Below are 16445 nucleotides of genomic sequence, written 5' to 3'. Positions count from 1 at the left end.
TCTGGTATACAAGTGGAAATGAAGAAAAAAGCGATTCTTTACTCTGTACTCTGGCCAAGTCAAGCTAGAAGCAGAAAACATATAGATGTTTCTGTATAGATGATTTCAAGATTTTTATTAAAAATAACAAAACCCCAACGAAACATAATAAAGCCTTTAAAAGGCAATTTAAAAAGCAATTTAAAACACTTCATCCACTCCAAACAGATCATCAGGGCCCTCTTCAGACTTCTGGAGTCAGCACCAGTGATTCCATATTGCTTTGTGTCAGAACACAATTTATGGATCCCCTACCAGTGCTTTCATCCCAGGTGGATGCTCCTGTGCAGGAGCTGAATCTAAACCCAGGACTCACCACCTCATTGCAGCTGGAATTCTCTTTTGGACATGGTCCCTTGTTGCCACACTCTCCAAAAACAGCGACTTCTCTACTGTGCCGCTGCACAGCTAACAGGAAGCACATTCAATGTCTCTGCTCTTTTTAATCCCGATGAAGTTGTGAGGTTTCTTGTGGGGTTTTCCTGTGAATGCATCATTAAATCTCTGAATAGAACCATCAACACTGAAAAGCTTTGAAAATTGGCATCATCCAAGAAAACACCCTTGGCTTCCACCCAAAGCATTTTTCAGTCTTTTACCTTCAATCTACTAACACAGGGCTACTGAACCTTCCTTGAGTTTAGATTAAATAAAGCATGTCTAATATACTACAGGTCCTGAAGTTTGCCATTTATACTGCACTAAGAAATAAGGAATCCACAATTTTAAGGGAAAGCTCTCACTTAAATAACTTGATTACAATATAAAGTGGGTTCAGAATGTGTGTTTTGGGCGTTTCCTCAACAGGCAGTAAACAGAGAGGAGTCAGACAACAGCTTACCCAAGAACTGATGTTAGAAAAACGAGAGCATTTTTTCCTAAAACCATCTCAAATATCTATGTCGAATCAGCTAAAAATCTGACTTTGCATGAGACACAAATGACCAAAAGGGTTAAAGCTTCTGAGGTGAAGAAGGTAACAGCTGCAATTAGACCATTTTACTTCCTGAAGTTTTTAAACCAGGGGAAGAAAGCCATTCCAACCAGTTGAAATATATTTAATTTAGGGCTTCCTTTAAGAGAATGCTCTAAAAATGGAATCTAGTACTTAAAAGGATAAAATATTTGGTCTGTAGTAGAAAAATTAATTGGAACCTGGAAGAGATGGGTTCAATCCCCTAAAGCAAGGTAAGCTTTAGGGATACAATTAAGCTTCATCAATTTGTCACTTCCAATTGTGGAAGGAATCATGCAGGAACACCACAAGAATAACTGATCACGGTATACGTGGCCCTGTTTTCATCTCCTCTCCAACCTCCCCTGACAGAAGACATCCTGGGTCAAAACCTCATCATGCTTTGCAACAACATGAGCCATAAATACAACACAGCCTGCCCCAAAACCCACATCAGCCTCCTCCACTAAAGCAACTGTTTGGGTTGTTCCATCCTAACCCTAACCCTAACCCACCTCATCCCACCTGACATAATGCAGATATTTATTTGTTACTGGCAGTTATCTAATTTCAAACAACAGGGAATGGGGCCAGAAATATCAGAAATATCTAATTCAACTGCTACACGTTTCAAAAACAAAGTAATATCGAGTCTTTGCAGGTTCTGTGACAGCCCTGGTGAATTAGCACACACACAAGCACAGACCCACCAGCACTGAGGTCTGTGGTCACAAACCACCAGCATGAGCGTATCCTCATCATGGCAGGGTAGCAAAGGAGATGATGGGGTGACAGGTTTAACATCTTCATGGTTGAGAAATTCAGGCAAACCTGAAGGCATTAAGTCAGCAAGTTTTGCTAGCCCCAAAAGAATTTACTGCACCTTTTTAGAATATATTTGATCATGGAAAGACATTAAGAAGCTCATAAAGATGCAACGTACTTTATTGTGCATTTTTCTTCTATTCAGTTATTTCCCTGGAAACAATAAATCAATTCCCACCATCGCAGTGATGAAATATGCAATTTGTGTGCGACAATCTCACCATTTGCAGAAACAGCAGGTGGTAATAAATTAAGTTGGTGTTACACAAACAAGACACCTCCAGAAGCCAACACCACACACACAGAGCTATCAATCCATCCTCCTTCAAGTCTCTATTAGAACACAGAGGAATATTAATTGGGGGGGGGGGGGTTGGGGAGAGGTGCACTTAAACATGTGCAGTTTTTAAATGCTGAATTGACTTGGCCTGAGAAGACAATCCAAAAGGATCTGGCAATTAAAACACCTTTGCACTTAAGCTTCAGTTAAATACTTGCAATCTGTGCTCTTAATATGCTTGAATTTATTTTAAAATAAATACTTCATAGTAGCTAGAGAGAAAATAGAAGAACAATCTCCTTCAGCAATGAGTGTGTGTGCTTTAATATGTATGAAAGTATTTCTGTACAAATCCTGAATGTTGTGACAATACACCTTTCTACACCACAAACATGCAGCAAGTCAGAGGTACCTAGGTCAGAAGTACATAGAAACACTTAGATCCGTACACAGACTGAACAGGAGCTAGCATTAGGAAAGACTGTACAAATGTATAAAATTATTAAATATTCCAAAGAATACAGTATTTCATCAGATTCCTAATTTTAGCCTGAAACTGGGTCTTTGGGATCTTTGTGACTTGGAAGAGGTTCTGTCAATGCTTACTGAAGGCAGGGGATGGGTATCTTCAGCATCACACAGCCCCTTGCCAGGAAAGAATTATGGATTAAGTTTTTTCTATTTTAGCCCCAAGGTTCAACAGAAAAGTCAATGGAACTTCCAGAATATCTTCTGCATTGTCCATAAGTCCAGAGAAGTGCAACTGAAATAATGAAGGGGCAGAGCAGGAGCCTTGTGAAGGGAACCTAAAAAAGCCAGGACTCCAGAGAAAAGCTTGATCAGTAATTACAAGATCCATGAGGGTGAATAAACTGGTATCAAAAGATTCTCTACAAGTATTTAATGCAGTGGGTACTGAAGAAAGATAAGGGCAAGCTGTAGACAACAGTCATGCTCACACAGTCTCCTGAGAGAGTCACAAGTAGGAGATCCTGTCCAAAGAGACTGAATCACTGATGGGATAATTCCTCTTACATTAAGAACATCCATAAAATTTTCACTTTTTGCTTCTGTTATTGAAGCTGAAATACAGAATCATGGAATGGTTTGGGTTGGAAGGGACCTTTCAAGATCATCTCATTTCAACCACTGCCATGGGCAGGGACACCTTCCACTAACCCAGGTTGCCCCAAGCCCCACACAGCCTGGCCCAAGACATTTCCAGGGACGGGATATCCACAACCTCTCTGGGCAACCTGTGCCAGGGCCTCACCACCCTCACAAGGAATTTCTTCCCAACATCTCATCTAAACCTTTTGCCCTTCATCTTAAGGTGATTCCCCCTCATCCTGTCAATCTGGGTCCTTGTCCCAAGTCCCTCTCCAACTCTCCTGGAGCCCCTTTATGCACTGGAAAGGGCTCTGAGTTCTCCCTGGAGCCTTTTCTTCTCCAGGCTAAAAAGTCCCAGCTACCAGTCTGTCTCAATAGCTGAGGTGCTCCAGAGCCCCATCATCACCTTAGTGGCCTCCCCTGGACTTGTTCCAAAGGTCGAATATAACCCTTGGGGCTTCCAAAAAATTCTGATGAAAACACAGATACACAGCTTTGGCAGCTTTCTCATAGACTACATTTATCAAGTCAATAGATGCCAGCGCAAGATGATAATTTCCAGGCTTGGAAAAGCCTGACATCAAGTCAGAAAACTAAAAGAAGTCGAATAACATTTTTATTATAGAACAAATCAGAAAAATAAACAACCTTATAAAAAAAGCACATCTATGAACATATCCAAGAAGTCTACACCGTATTCTGCACTCTTATATTCTACACCATCCTCTACATTTCTATGTTCTACTACTAGTATATTCTACTGCCACACTCTATATTCTGATCCTTAAAAGGGTTCATGTAAGTATGTTAAAAAAACAACCTAAGAAAATTAAAGATATCTCATCACTCAGGCAATTTTTTAAAAGTGGTTTGTTTTTTTTTAATATTTTCTTGCACACAGTTTAAGTTTTCATGAATAGTTTAACATCCAAATTTCATTACAGGAATTCGTCTGGTTTCACAGTCATGCCTGTATTAGAAGCTACAAAATTGATATATGATCATTTCTGAAGAGTATATTTGTACAGAGGTTTAAGTTAATTTTTCAAAGGCAAGTAAGTTGTCACCAGAGGCTGCTTCACCAATTTAATAATTTTTCCTTGCTGCTGCCAAAGACTTGCTACCCCTTTTCTCATTCATGAGCATTTCCTCATCTGCTCTTCCCAACCATGGAGCCCTTGCTTATCTCTGTGTCCTCCTGCTACTGCTGTTTAAATGATTTTTGAGTTGCTTTTACATATTAAGACAGAATAAATCAGTCTGGGCTTCTTTATTTCTGGTTTTGGTGGGGGTTTAGTTTTTCTTGAGGTTTACAGTCTAAAATTGACAGTTCTAAGCCTCTGCTGCTAAACTATTAAATAACACTTACTGACTTTCAATACTTGGTTAAAACACAGGTGAAGAGGAAAGACAAAGGGGGGACAGAGAACAGGTAGGAGATGAACAACTCTTCTATTGCAATGATTAAAGAAGGCAAAAATAATTTGGTGATAATATTTTTTAAAAAATATATTTTACAATATTTTTTAAAAAATATTTTTTACAAATTCAAGTGTTATTTCCAACTTCAACCTTCTCTTTCATCTCTTTCTTTAAAGCCACTTATCAACTCTTAGCTGGTACCCAGACAAGTCTGACCAACTAAATGGACAGATGTGAATAAAAAGACCAAGAATCTTTAACAGGGACAGAAGATGATGGAATTTTCTGGAAACAGGATAGACAGGTAAGGCTTGTTTGCATCTGACAGAGGAAGCTGATGAGCACGTGTAATTTGCACCAAAATCAACAAAATAGCTGATCATTGACTATCATGGCACCATCCACAGGTCTCCAGCCAGGCACTGAAATTTAAAGAGGTGATAGGAACTTTTAACAGGTAATGAGGTGCTTCTTTTCAGACAGAGACTATTTGAACACATAACAGAACAAGTAACTACAATGAAATGTAAAGGAAAAGGTTAATTTGAGATATGCCTGGTGCAGTCAAAGGCAGCATAAGCACAACTAACCTCTAATTATTTCCCATTATATTGCAAATGTCAAAGTATGGTCTTTAAAGATGCTCAGCATTTGTCAGAAACATGATTTCATTACATTTTAATCAGCTACAGAATATTTCACTGAGCAAGTGAGTTTCATGGCTGACAGGAATTCAACAAGAAAAGCTCACTTAAAACGCAGTTATGTTCTTCTGTCAAAGACAACACCACTCAAAGGAAAATCTGAGATATTAAGAGTTAATACGATTTGCTCCGAAGAAATGAGCTGCAAATTATTTTCACACTCCAGAAGGAAATTAGTTTTCCCACTTTAAGAGGTGAACAGAATAATATTTTGCTAATACAAAGAAGAGTACAGAGCAGCATACTTGATGAGACTTCATGGTTTACTCTACCCCTTTAGGCAAAATAAATTAAAAAAAAATAAAAAATCAAGCCCCTAAACAAACAGCCTCAAGTCACTATATTCCACTTACTGCAATGCTATGCATTTAAAAAGTTTTAAGAGAGAGCAAATTCTGATCCATTAACGGGCAACACTAATTCCTTATTTAAGACGTCAGTTAACAGAGACCAAAAACATCCCTGTTCTACCCTTCTTTGTGGAGAATGTATTTTTCACAGCAAGAACTTGAGCTGCACACACTACTTAGAGCAGAAGTGAGACAGGCACAGAAAGGGTGACCCTGTAAGAAAAAAAAAACCCTTCGGGAGCAGATCCTGGCGGTTTCTCCACTGCAGAAGCACAGCCCATCCCCTTTCCCCACTCATTTCAACAATCCCCTACCACGCTAAAGGTGAGAAAGCTCCATTTCTTTCAGGACTTCTTCCATAGACTTGAGGCTTGTGGGGCCAACTCGAGCTGTGGAAGACTTTTCCCATCACCAATATATGTTGGGGTTTTTTTGTTTGTTGTATTTTTTTTTTTTGTTAACTAGAAAACTCAGTATTCTTCATTGTTTTAATTAATCAAAATAAACTCACAGCATAAATATTTTGGAGACACAGACAATCAATACCAAAACTAACATAACCCCGGTTCAGTTTCTATTTGCTTCACTTTTATGATATACAATGTAATTTATAAAAAAAGATCTCTGACCTATCTTCCCTTGTGTATCACAATTCAGTCATTAGCATTTAAAAGGACAGGACCTGAAAAAAGTTAAACTGTTTCTCTGATGTGTCTGCCTTCATTGTTAAGTTCTATCACGTGCAATATGTGATAAAAAAGCTAAATACTTTTTTCCTCAATTTCCAGATGTAAGACATAAATTCAAAATTGGATTTGTTCTTTCAGAGTCTAATTTTAAAAAGATATATTGCTGTACAGCATACATTAAACATGTGGATTGATCTTGATGTTTTAAAAGGCACTTAGTGAAGATGTATACTAATGTAAGGTATTTACAAAGAAATTATTTTGAATAGAATTTGTCAATTCTTATTTATGGGACATCTTGCAGGAGGAGGCTTAAATTCCATGTTTGCTTGTTTCAATGCAACAAAATTAAGATTAAAGGGAGATAATAAATTATGCTGGGAGTATGCCTATGAACATTTTGTTTTGACAGAAAGCTCTGAACTTATAAATCAAGTTATTATAACATTTATATAATCTTCTCTTACATGCTAAACAAAACAATTCACAGTCATAAAACAAACAGCACCTCTGTGGACTGAAAGGAAAGAGGAAAAAAGCCATGAAGAAGTAATAATTCAAGCAAAAAATAACAGTCCATCTAAAAATTCAGTGCCAAATTACACTGTACCACCAATGTCAAAGAAAATGCAGGCCATAATTAACAAATCCACAAACTAAAGTGTCATTCTTCACTAGGGCCTTAATTCTGCAAAGCAACGCTCCTCCCTATAGATTTCCAGCAGATTGGAACACACAAATGTGTTGATGGTGATGAGTGCTGGAGTACCTGGGGGCACATGGATGAGGAAGGAGGAAGCATTAAGCACCTGAAAGGACCTGGCCCTATAAAATCTGCCCAGTCAGTCACAAAGGACACATTTTATGACCAACTTCATTGCAGTGCAGGAGGTTGTCCTTGTGAGAACGGAAGGGCACAGCTCATGTCCTACCTACTGCCTGATCTAAGAGATACTTTTCCTAGTAGAGAAAAAAATAAACTGGCACATTTTTGTTCACATTTACAGCAAAACTGGAGCACCTTTAATAATTTGAGTGCAGACTGGATATACAGAGCAAGGAAAGTCCTAACAAGAGAAGGAAAAATATTCAAGAATTTTATGGTAATAACCTACAAGAAGTTATAGATTAACTACTGCTTTGTATCATTACTCTAGGGTTGAAGCATCACATGTACCACAGGCAGACACGAAACTCAAATTCATGGTAATTCCCACACTAAGGAAATGGAATGACTCCCATTTCCAAAATGTAGCATTATTCCAAAAAATCACAACCTCTTGTTTATGTTCCTACCACTGAACAGGAAAATATTCACTGGATTGAGGCATCAGTGACTAATTCATAAAATAAAATATTATTCTTGGCAGACATAAACAACTATTTCAAGTTGAGGTTTGGTGTTCTCCCTTTTGATTCTATGTCTCATAATAAACTTTCCTGAATTTCCCAATACCACACTGAAGAAAGAAGATTAATGACTGCAAGTTTCAAACCTGCCTTCATTTCTCATTCTCCAGAAGATGCACAAGCTATTGCAACCACACAAGTAAATTGAGACACCTGAATATAAAAATCCTTCAGCCAGTATTTTTGACCTCTATGTACTTTAAAGTACAGACCCAAGTATGATCCCATCTTACAGCCAGTTTCAAGTATCAGTTTTCCCCCCATTTTGATTGTTTTTTTTCTTGTTCCTGAGATTTTTACACCCAAAATTTCCCACTGTGGTTTATTTCACTTTGGTTTGACTGTGATTTTAACATTAAAAAAAACAAACCAGAAATAAATCTGGATTAAACAGAAGTGACTGATTGCCGTTGCTTTTCTCTACTAAATAAACACTGTGTTTTAACTTGCCCGGCTTTTCCTACAGGATGAAACAGGAATTGTGATCGTGACCTTGTTGTGTATCCAGGAGTACCCAGGGTGTGCATGCTCCTGAGTTCAGATAATTCTCATTTCCAGCTCGTTCCCACTCCCATCTCCAACAGCCACTGCTCCCTCCCAGAACTGGACACAGAAAAAGCACAACTATTTTCCCTTCAAACTTTAGACATGAACAATTTTAGAGATTCCAGACACAGCATAAGCAATTATGGACTTGAATAATTCTGAGAAGAAGACTACCTGAAGTAGGATTTATCACAGAAATTATTTGGCAGCCACAGCCACAACAAGTGCTCCTGCTTCTCCTGAAACACCTTGGTTTTCATCAGTGTGGGACACTGTACTTAAACTGCACAAATGCATCACAGCCTGAGCTGGGAAGAAAAGTGAGACTTAAGAAAGTCTTAAGAAAGTGAGACTTAAGAGCTTATAATAATAGATATTTAAATTATATTTACATGTGCAAAAAGTTCAACACTACAGGTCAAACAGCTTGTTCTAAGAAAACTAAATTAATGCAACCAAAACCAGCAAAAAGTTTCTTCAGTATCACATAAAACCAGAACCTATACAAAAAAAGGAAAGTAATAGATGTTTTCCTACCCTAACCCTATATCTATAAAGCACTATATATAGTATATAATATACCTTATGTTTTATATGATGTACTCTATGAAATACTACGTGTATGTCTTTTAAAAAATATAAAAGAGCAAAAGACTGAAGGGGTAAATCTTTCATTTCAAGGACAGAACAGGGACATGGAAGAAGTTCTCTAGTGTGAGGGTGGTGAGGCCCTGGCACAGATTGCCCAAAGAAGTTGTGACTGCCCCATCCCTGGAAGCGTCCAAGGCCAGGTTCGACAGGGCTTGGAGAAACCAGGGATAGTGGAAGGCATCCCTGTCCATGGCTGAGGGGGTTGGAATAAAATGATCTTGGAGATTCCTTCCAACCCAACCCATTCTGGTATTCTACGGCATCCTCCCAACTCTGTGTAAGAAAACCTCAGGCATTAAGTTCTCACAATTAATAACTAGAACAAAATCCCCTTAATTTTAGGTTCAGAAACACATGCAGAAAAGCCCATCTTCTGCTAAACCTGGTAAGCTGATAAAACATTAACTTAATGACCTGACAGAGACCACCCCTAAATGCCCATCTCACTTCTGTGCCACAGGACACTGACTGGAACAGCTGAGGATGCAAATCTTAATTTCTCTGCTGCTCTTGTGACAAATATGACACGGGAATCAGCCCTGAACTGGAACAGATACACAGCTCCCTGTCACCTGAGCAGTGCCTTTTCCCTCTGGGAAGGGGCTAGGATGGGTATCTGCAGCACACACATGCTCCTATTTGACAGATACAGCTGTATACAACCATAAATCAGAGACCTCTTAATTCTGCCAGGATTAGTTAAGACTGCTGCAATCAAACACCTGAATGGACAAAAAGCTGCTGTTCAAGTACCTGGCAATGCAATTTGCTGCATGGGAATCCTTTGTTAGGATCAAATTGAAAAGGCTGCTCTACTCCAAAGTATCTTTGTTACAATTCTTCAGATTATCTTGACCAACCATTGTGACACAGCCAAGACAGAGCCCCCTTTGAGCTGAACACACTGAGATTTCAGGAACATGATTCCTACTATCTCCTCATACCAGCAAGAACAGATCATTGCTGAGTTGCAAACTCAGTAGCAGAAAGGTTGTGAGAAGAGTTTAAATCCTATTGCCCCCTTATCCTCCAAAATCAGTTAAGAAGCTACAGAACACACCCAAGTCCTTCCCACTCCCCTTCCAAGAAATAAAGATGTAACAGGACCGCAGACCATTACTCATCCTGCGATCACTTATGATGAAAATGCTCCTCGTTTCAATGACCTTTATATGGATGTTGAAGGAGAAAATTCAAATGGTATGGAAATCCATGACCAAATACTGGCAATTAGTGATTAATTTTGCTTCCTCATGAGATACTGTTCAAGTGAGGAAAGTCTGGTTTTAGTTCTATAACACACCCAACTGAAGTAAAAAGTTCAGCTTTCAGTCTCAAAATGCGACCCTTGAGTTCATTACACTCATCCCCTGTTGATGTGACCCTGCACATCATTGAAGTGCTCAGTTGCTGTGAGCTGCTGTCCCAAGTCCCTGCAGAACTGAAGCACACACTGATTTTACTCCTCTATTTACTCAAGATGAGGAGACTTAGGCCATGGAAAAAGCTGTTTCTTCTTAGACTTCTCCTTGGTAAAGCAAGGGACAATACTTCATCTGCAGATTCCAATTTAAATAGAAAGCACAAACCCCTAGTGCTTGCTGTTATGGATCTGGAATCATTGGCAGGAAAAACTACTTCAGAAAGGAGTGACAGTGCTTGGGGAAAGGATTAAGCAATCTCCCTTCTGGCAAAGTAACAAACCTCAGTTATCAAACAAATAAATGAAAAAAGGGAGTTTGTTTACAGGTTATTTTCAATGAAATGACTCAGCAGGATTGAATACACACAGAAATGCTTTCTTTAATGTCTATGCTAAGGTACATTAAATATCAGAAGATGACAATCCTACCTTCTTTTTCATATGCCAATAAATACAGAATCACTCAGTGCTGGGCAACCACCAGTTACCTCCATACCTCAGCAACCACTGTCCTTGACAACCCCCTCAGGGAAAACTGGCACTGGCAGTTCTCAACAGGGATTCAACAGGAGATATGCAGTGATCTCATTGCTTTTGCATGATGATGAAATCTTCATGAATGATACATTTTTGTAACTCCTCTAATCAAATACATTTATGATGTCCTGTACCTAAGCATCTTTTAATCTAATATTTACAAAGATATTTCCTTATATCTGGCTTTTGTTTGTTGTGCCAGGTTATAGAATTCAGCAACTTGTACAGGCTTCCCTACCATCCTTATAGTGTACTTATAGTATATTAATCTATAATGTCTCCAGTTTTTAGTAATTCCATTAACAAATCCACATCAGGTCATGAATTTAGGAATACTAGTGAGATTTTTTTTCCACACAATTAATGAGACATATATACTCTTTGATGGCATATCAAAATTTTTACAAGACATGAATTTGCAACTGTTCTATTTCAGCAACACTACAGCAAGTGAAGGATTGAGACAAGTTAATACATTTCTTACAAGTATAACACCAGTCACAAAAGCTAATTTCAGTACCACAGTCCTACTAATAAAAAAGATTCCAAAAGAGACAATTCCCAATGAATTGCATTTGCTAAAAACACAGAAACAGGTAAGAGATCATCTTTGGTATCTAACGTTTAAATACTGCAGCTGTTGCCAGGCTAACTGGGCAAGGCAAATTATGCACTTATTTATATATGTGTGTACAAATATATACAAACACATAATGACACTTCTGATAAAGAAATTTCAAATATAAACTGAATAAGAAAGCAATTAGGGCTATAAGCTCCTGGTTAACTTTTCTGCTTAATGCACAATTTCCAACAATGAAACATCCACTTCGGTGCCAACTTCCACAATTTGCTCTTAGGCCTGTTTGCTAATGCTTCTTTTAAAGGATATTTGAAACATTTTGTTTTCCTTACTGAAGTTTTAGTTTTTTTCCAGGCAGCTCAGAATTTAATTCCAAGCTGGTTCACTGGCTCATTACCAGGTGCTACAATTGATAAGATCACACATCTCCATTACCCAGGGAACGCCAAATGCTCCCCCCAGCCCTTAAAACAATCACTTTCCTTTCTTGTAAAAATATCTCAAGCTCCATCTTCCATTCCAGTCGTCTTTGAATATGGAACAATCACCCTAGTGGGAATGCAGCAGACTCCTGGAGCTGCATAGTTCCTGTAATTTCAAGAATATTGAGCTACCACACGCTGTGCTGTAACACTGAAGGGGAGAACCCCTCTTTGCTTTTCCAGATTTTTTTTCACCTTAAATATATACAAGCATATCAGGAATATGACACTCTAAGAAATCCAGTCTAGTGGAAGGTGCCCTTGCCCATGGCAGGGGAGCTGGAACAAGACAGATGATCTCTAAGGTCCCTCCTAGCCCAAAACATTCTGTGATTCTACAAACGTTTTTTACCTGCCTTTGAAAATCAGAGGTCTGATGAGATTAACATTATTTTTCTTCTTTCTACAAAAGCCTCCTAAAAACCCCAGGAACTGAAGAGATGTTTTTTTATGGTTTGCAAGTCGCATAGCTCAAGAAGCTACGAAGTTATTATTAAGCTTAACAAAAGTTTAGACTAGGTTACCATCCAGAAGGAAATGGCCAATATAGCCCACGTAGTTAGTCAACAACAGACTGTCAAATGACAGACCAGACTCCTCCTAGCTGTACTGCCCTCAGACACCAAGAAAAAAGCACCTAATGTCACTCCTAAACTATCTGCAGATGAATGAAAAAATGCAAGAGCAGGTGCTTCCCTCCAATCACTTCAACTGAAGCTCACTGAGAAAATGCAGCAGAACACTCATACAAACAGAATAGCTTTTTTCCTTTCTGATAGACAAGAACAATTATATTTCCATGTTGCATATACAATGTCTGTGTCAAAGAAGCAGGGTATCTTGCTTTAGAGATTTACCTGCCTACAACCTTCATACAGTAACAGTAATGTCCCTTAGTTCATTCTCTGTGACTGTCCCTCTCAGTGATCACCTATCACCTAAAAATGTAAGGGTCTGTTGTATTGATTTATCACTGTTAGCAAAACAGCAGAGATTTATGACATGGAGATGAAGGAGAAACAGCTCTGAACTCTTCTCTTATGCATCCAACTGTCTTGCTTATATTCAACACATGACCAGCAGGTCCCATCTGAACACACCCCCCTGAATCAGCAGGGCTCACCTAAAAACAAACCCACAACATTTAACTTGGAACTGCTTCTCTCCTTAAAAAAAGATTGCAACATTTATATAGGGCAAAACTCTTTCCCAGCAGATTAAATACATTTCACAACACAGATAGGTTAGATTTTTAAATGTTTATTTTAATCAGTACAAGGTTTTTGACTGAATTTGGCTTAATTATTTTAAGTCAGTGTAGACTTCACACATTAGCTTGACGGGCTGAGTGCAAGGACTGTGATCACCCTCCACTAAAAACTCACACAGCACACACTGAACTACATCAATTAAGTGTTCAGAAATGACTAAACAGAGCTCTTCTGAAAAATATTCTAGAAACTTCCTCCTCCTTGGGGGTGGATAATTCACAGACCTATAGCAGAGGTGCCCAACTACCCTTCGCTGTCACATTTACAACTGCTTTCACACAGTTATTGTATAAGGTTAAAATGGCAGGCATTCGCAGAAAACACACAAAAAAAGTTCACCAACGAAAGTATCTAAGTCGAAGTGCAATACATTATACTATTAATGATCTTAACAAAGTTCAGAGATGTTAGTGAAAAGTCTTTCATGATCCATGACTACTTTCTAGTCTGCTGTTACAGGCAGAAAGGAAATAGTGCTGTATGATATCCGCACAAAGTTTCAGCACATAGCTGGGAAAGGAGTGGGGACTGCTCAGGGATCAAGACACCCACTTCAGCATCCCTCAAAGTGTAATTAAGCCTCACGATGTTTAGTCCACAAGACCTGACATTTTAAGTTTCAAATTATTTAATGAGAGGGAGGAAGCAGCCAAAAATGTCTTACTCCTATCCTGACTAAAGTAATACAGACTTACTGAGAAGAAATATGCCAGCAACAACATACACACTTTCTCTTCATTCACCCATCAGAATACCCTCAAATCTGGAATCTGCAGATCCAAACTAAATTATTCAATCCAGCAACACTACTTAGATTAGATTTAGATGTGAAGAGAAGGCAAAAAAGCAACAACACAGATTTACAGAAATACTTTCTAAAGCAGGTAAATGTCTTTGTTGCAGTCCTACAGACAGAGCCACAGAATTGGCTGCAATTAGGTCATCCCACGCTATCGCTAAGAAGATTTGACGATTTCAGATTTAAGAATGCTAAAAAAAAGTGGAAGCTCTGTATGAACACAGACTCACTAAAATATTTCAAAGCCTTTTCAAAGAACAAACATTTGCTGAGATCACACCTCGTACAATGAAAGCTTAATCTGTCCCATTCAAAAGAGAACAGAGCACTTCGAAAAAAGTTATGGATAATAAAATATACACATCAAGATCACATTTAATACATTATAAAATACTTAAAACTTTTATCAGTTTTTTTCTACAGGTAACCTGGAGCTTTAACAGAAAAACCAAAGAGCCAGAATAAAGAGATCAGAACTAAATGGTTCTCTCATTAATATATTACCTTTCTTGGACTGCAGATATCTCATAGCCCTTATCAAAGTAGGCCAGATCCGTCTCATTTCCCTAAGGTTAAGCCGGTGAACAGTACACAGAGTAATCATCGACTAAGGCATGGCCACCATTCAATGACAAATATAACTCAAGCTATTTCTCATCTGTCCTATTTTTTTGGGAGGCCGTGATGAAGCTTTTTCTAGAAATCATCACAACTGGCAGCTGTGAAGTTCCTGGTGCCTTTGTCCTCTTATGCAACTCCAGGTGTCCCCCTCCTCCCCCAACAGGAATAACAAGAAATTACAGGGCTGCTTTCCACATTTTGGGGCAGAAGGGATGGACAAGCAATGTTCCCTTAAGTTATCTTCTTAGAACACAGGCGACTGAGGAAGAGGTGGGATCATTTCTCATTCATTTTAGTTATTGGAATGGTGGGGGGAGAGGGGGATCAATACCTTTTCTCGTAGCCCAGTGCAACCATTACCAGCCCTGCTGCAGGCATCCTCTGGGACTGGAGTAGGGAGCAGAGATACCTCAACCAGCCTGAACAGCAGATGGCAAAAAACTTGCTTTTGCTTTCAGAAGATTCTTCTTCCCTACTTTTAAAAGTTACTTTCTAGAAAGTACCTTCATCCTGACCCTTGCAACAGTCCAAGGAGATGAATCCCAATTTCATCTAATACTTTTGTTATTCAATTTATGACATGCAGACGTGGCATTGTTGTTACCCCTTCACGGTAAACAAGTTTTACTAAAAGCAAAGGACACTCTGTTTTACCTTTGTTTCCCACTACCGTTACTCATTGTTTACTAACCATTATTCCCCAGTGAGCTGACAGGTTCTGCACTTCATGAGACCAGGGTGTGGTGTTCCAACTTCTCCCATTTCTAAGTCTTTTCTACTTACGTGCTACTATAATATGTCAATGTGTGGCAAAGACTAGTTTAAGCTAAATCTGTAAGGTTCTGTAAAGCTAAATACTTCTTCGTGTTTCCTCCTAATCACTAGACAATAAAAACTGTAAATAAATTTAATGTTATTTTTTTAAGACAACTAATCAGCAGCTATGCTTATCAAATCCTTACTTCAGATACGTTTGCCCTGAACTCCTGAAGTAACTGGCTGTCCGTGATCCAAGATTACAGTGACGCAATACTTCACTGCCAGCTTCTCTTCCAAAAAAGAAAGTACATTGAAATGAAAGCAAACACGACGAAAGTTATGCTTACAACCAGCAACACTCAACTTTTTACAGTTGTTTTCCATCTAAGGAAGATTTGATTCTTTGACTATTAATATTGAGTACACTCACATCCACAACTACAATATACAAATAACGTCCAGATGATAATACGGTAAATATTAATATCTTCGGGTGCAAATTAAGATTACCATGGGAATGATTTTCCCATGTCCATCTAACTATTGTTAAGCCTCAATTTCAAGTCCAACCCTCTCACTGTAATAAATTCATGCTCTGTGGTTACTTATTGTCTCACTCTGGGGTGGATAATACGGGTGGCAAATTCGGAGACATCAAGAAAAAGATGTGAGTCTTCCACTGTAAACGCTCCCTACGATCAGGATCAGACACTTAAAAACTATTTCTTCCTAAAGGTGACTGAAAGCAGAATCACCCTCGCAGCGGCTTCAAAATACAAAGATCACAAACAAAGCCGTCAGATCCTCAGATCAGTGCAAGTACAAACCAAACAGCTCAAGCGCTCTTTTCATTTCAAATCATACTTAAAGGCAGAGGGAGGGGGAAAAAAAAAAATCCCAGCTGTCAGGTGAAGCAGCTCCTGCGGAGGGGCAGCTCCGCACTGCAAGCGCATGACCAGAATATTTTATTCTTTAGTCTGGCTTTGATA

The 16445-nt window shown here is 38.7% G+C and overlaps 1 protein-coding gene across 35 annotated transcripts in view; it reads right to left on the bottom strand.

The window, feature by feature from the left end:
• PTK2 (protein tyrosine kinase 2) overlaps window positions 1-16445 on the bottom strand; it is a 190905-nt gene that overhangs the window by 115945 nt on the left and 58515 nt on the right. For 3 of the 35 annotated variants that reach the window (XM_086877789.1, XM_086877714.1, XM_086877652.1), the window contains one exon: window positions 356-521. The exons of 31 other annotated variants lie outside the window; for them this stretch is intronic. Coding sequence is in view for 1 of the 4 variants with exons in the window: in XM_086877583.1 (XP_086733709.1) it covers window positions 14581-14680 (100 nt within the window). In the remaining 3 variants the exon portion in view is untranslated. Of the gene's footprint in view, window positions 1-355; window positions 522-14580; window positions 14836-16445 lie in introns of those variants that run through there. One more of the 35 variants, XM_086877583.1, reaches the window with a different exon arrangement.

The sequence above is a fragment of the Cyanistes caeruleus genome, chromosome 1, assembly GCF_971803275.1.
Source record: "Cyanistes caeruleus chromosome 1, bCyaCae1.hap1.1, whole genome shotgun sequence".
Classification (NCBI taxonomy): domain Eukaryota; kingdom Metazoa; phylum Chordata; class Aves; order Passeriformes; family Paridae; genus Cyanistes; species Cyanistes caeruleus.
The sequence above is the reverse complement of the archived record's forward strand: the minus strand, read 5'-3'. Positions and strand labels throughout refer to the sequence as shown.